General features: G+C 55.0%; 2 protein-coding genes across 2 annotated transcripts in view; both read left to right on the top strand.

Moving 5' to 3' along the window:
• LOC112076688 (uncharacterized) overlaps nucleotides 1-693 on the top strand; it is a 43547-nt gene extending 42854 nt beyond the window's left edge. Inside the window, 1 exon segment of the mRNA XM_070441417.1 lies at nucleotides 22-693. Within this exon segment, the coding sequence (XP_070297518.1) occupies nucleotides 22-693 (672 nt within the window).
• Nucleotides 694-1117: 424 nt separating this feature from the next.
• Nucleotides 1118-2017, top strand: part of LOC112076686 (band 4.1-like protein 3) — a 13658-nt gene continuing 12758 nt past the window's right edge. The window contains exons 1-2 of the mRNA XM_070441419.1: nucleotides 1118-1249; nucleotides 1551-1631. Coding sequence (XP_070297520.1) covers nucleotides 1133-1249; nucleotides 1551-1631 — 198 coding nt within the window. The 5' untranslated portion in view covers nucleotides 1118-1132. The remainder of the gene's footprint in view (nucleotides 1250-1550; nucleotides 1632-2017) is intronic.

Below are 2017 nucleotides of genomic sequence, written 5' to 3'. Positions count from 1 at the left end.
CCTCCGGGTGGGCACTACCAGCTCCTCGGGTGGGCAGCTAACCAGCCCCTCGGGTGGGCAGCTACCAGCTCCTCCGGTGGCAGCTACAGCCCCTCAGGTGGCAGCTACCAGCCCTCGGTGGGCAGCTACCAGCCCTCGGTAGGCAGCTACCAGCTCCTCGGTGGGCAGCTAACCAGCTCCATCGCTCGGGTGGGCAAGCTCCTCCGGGTGGGGCAGTACCAGCCCTCGGTGGGCAAGCTACCCAGCCCCTCGGTGAGCAGCTACAGCCCCTCGGTGGGCAGCTTACCAGCCCTCCTCGGGTGGCAGCTACCAGCTCCTCGGGTGGCGAACAGCTACACTCCTCGGTGGCAAAGCTACCAAGCCCCTCGGGTGGGCAGCTACCAGCCCCTCGGTAGCATTCTACCCAGCCCCTCGGGTTGGGCAGCTACCAGCCCCTCGGTTGGGATCAGCTACCAGCCCCTCGGGTGGGCAGCTACCAGCCCTCGTCGCCGGCAGCTAGAACCAGCCCTCGGGTGGGCAGCTACCAGCCCTCGTGGGCAGGCACCAGCCCCTCCGGTGGGACCAGTACCAGCCCCTCGGTGGGCCCAGCTACCAAGCTCCTCGGTGGCCAGCTACCAGCTCCTCGGGTGGGCGCTAACCAGCTCCTCGGTGGGCAGCTACCAGCTTCTCTGGTGGCGGTGGGCGCAAGCTTAACCAGCTCCTCGTCGTGGGTCAGGCTACCTAGCTTCCTACGGCTGGGGGTGGGCAAGTCTACAGACCTCGGGTGGGCAGCTACCCCAGCTCCCCGGGGCGTGGGGCAGCTAAAAAAAGGGCTTTTTTTGGGTTAGACCTGTGTTTTTTTATTTTTTCTTTTTTTTTTTTTTTTGTTCTTGGCCTGCTTTCAGCAACCAATCCTGTACCTCGGGTGGGCAGCTACCAGCTCCTCGGGTGGGCAGCTAAAAGGCTTTTGTTATGACTGTTTTGCTGCTCAGCACCATTGTATTTCCTCCAGCTGTGTCATTGGTCATTGGCAGTGACATCATTACTTAGTATCCTGACATTCTCTGCAGCTTCTCTCACTTTGCCACCAGAAACATTGTATGGGTCTATGTTGTATCAGACCCTTTCCCCTTCCTGTCTGCAACGTTCAGTAATGTTGCATCCTCCTGAATTCTTCTCTGTGTTAGATTTGACTCTMYTTCTCTCTCCTTCTCTCTCCTTGCCTCGCCGTCAGTCTTCACTGGGATGGGTCCCCTCCTCAGTAACCAAGGTGACCACTGCTCTGGTCGTCATGGAAGCGTCAGTCTCACAGCAGTCATGTTGTGTCGGATTTACAAACAACATTATTTAGTCCGTTTTTAAATTCGCTGGAGGCACTGTTAAATATTACGAAACTGGAACAGGACACTAATGTGGTACTGTTAACTGTTAACTGGTCTGTCAATAGACTACCTTTTTGTTGTGTCTGTCTCTCTGTAAATGCTTGTGTAAGCCTGTATTTTTACTATAAGGTCAGCTACTGTGATTCTACCACAGGTCAAGTAATATGACGTCACTCTTGTCCCTGACAGAGCCCTGCTGAAGAAGAGGAGGAAGAGGAGACCGGAGGGAGACAGGAGGCTGCTGAGACAGCACAGTCTACAGGACTGACGGTGAGCCTCTGCCCTACTGATTCTGCAGAACCACAACTAGAGCCAGTAGTCACTGAAGAAACACAGAACCACTCACTGTAGACGCTGATCTAGAACCAGTAATGACTGCCGACACCAAGCCAGAACTGACTGTAGAGGTACTACCAGAACCAGCTGTCATTACACATGCAGTGCCAGAACCAGAATGGACTGTGGAGGTACTACCAGAACCAGCTGTCATTACACATGCCCAGCTGTCATTAGCACATCAGTGCAGAACCAGAATGGACTGTGGAGGTACTACCAAGAACCAGCTGTCATTACACATGACAGTGCCAGAACTAGAATGGACATGTCCACTTCACAGGGTCTAGAAGAAATGAGCTGGTGGAAGGACGAGACGCTAT

This window comes from Salvelinus sp. IW2-2015, unplaced genomic scaffold (genome assembly GCF_002910315.2).
Source record: "Salvelinus sp. IW2-2015 unplaced genomic scaffold, ASM291031v2 Un_scaffold3925, whole genome shotgun sequence".
NCBI classification, from domain to species: domain Eukaryota; kingdom Metazoa; phylum Chordata; class Actinopteri; order Salmoniformes; family Salmonidae; genus Salvelinus; species Salvelinus sp. IW2-2015.
The sequence above is the reverse complement of the archived record's forward strand: the minus strand, read 5'-3'. Positions and strand labels throughout refer to the sequence as shown.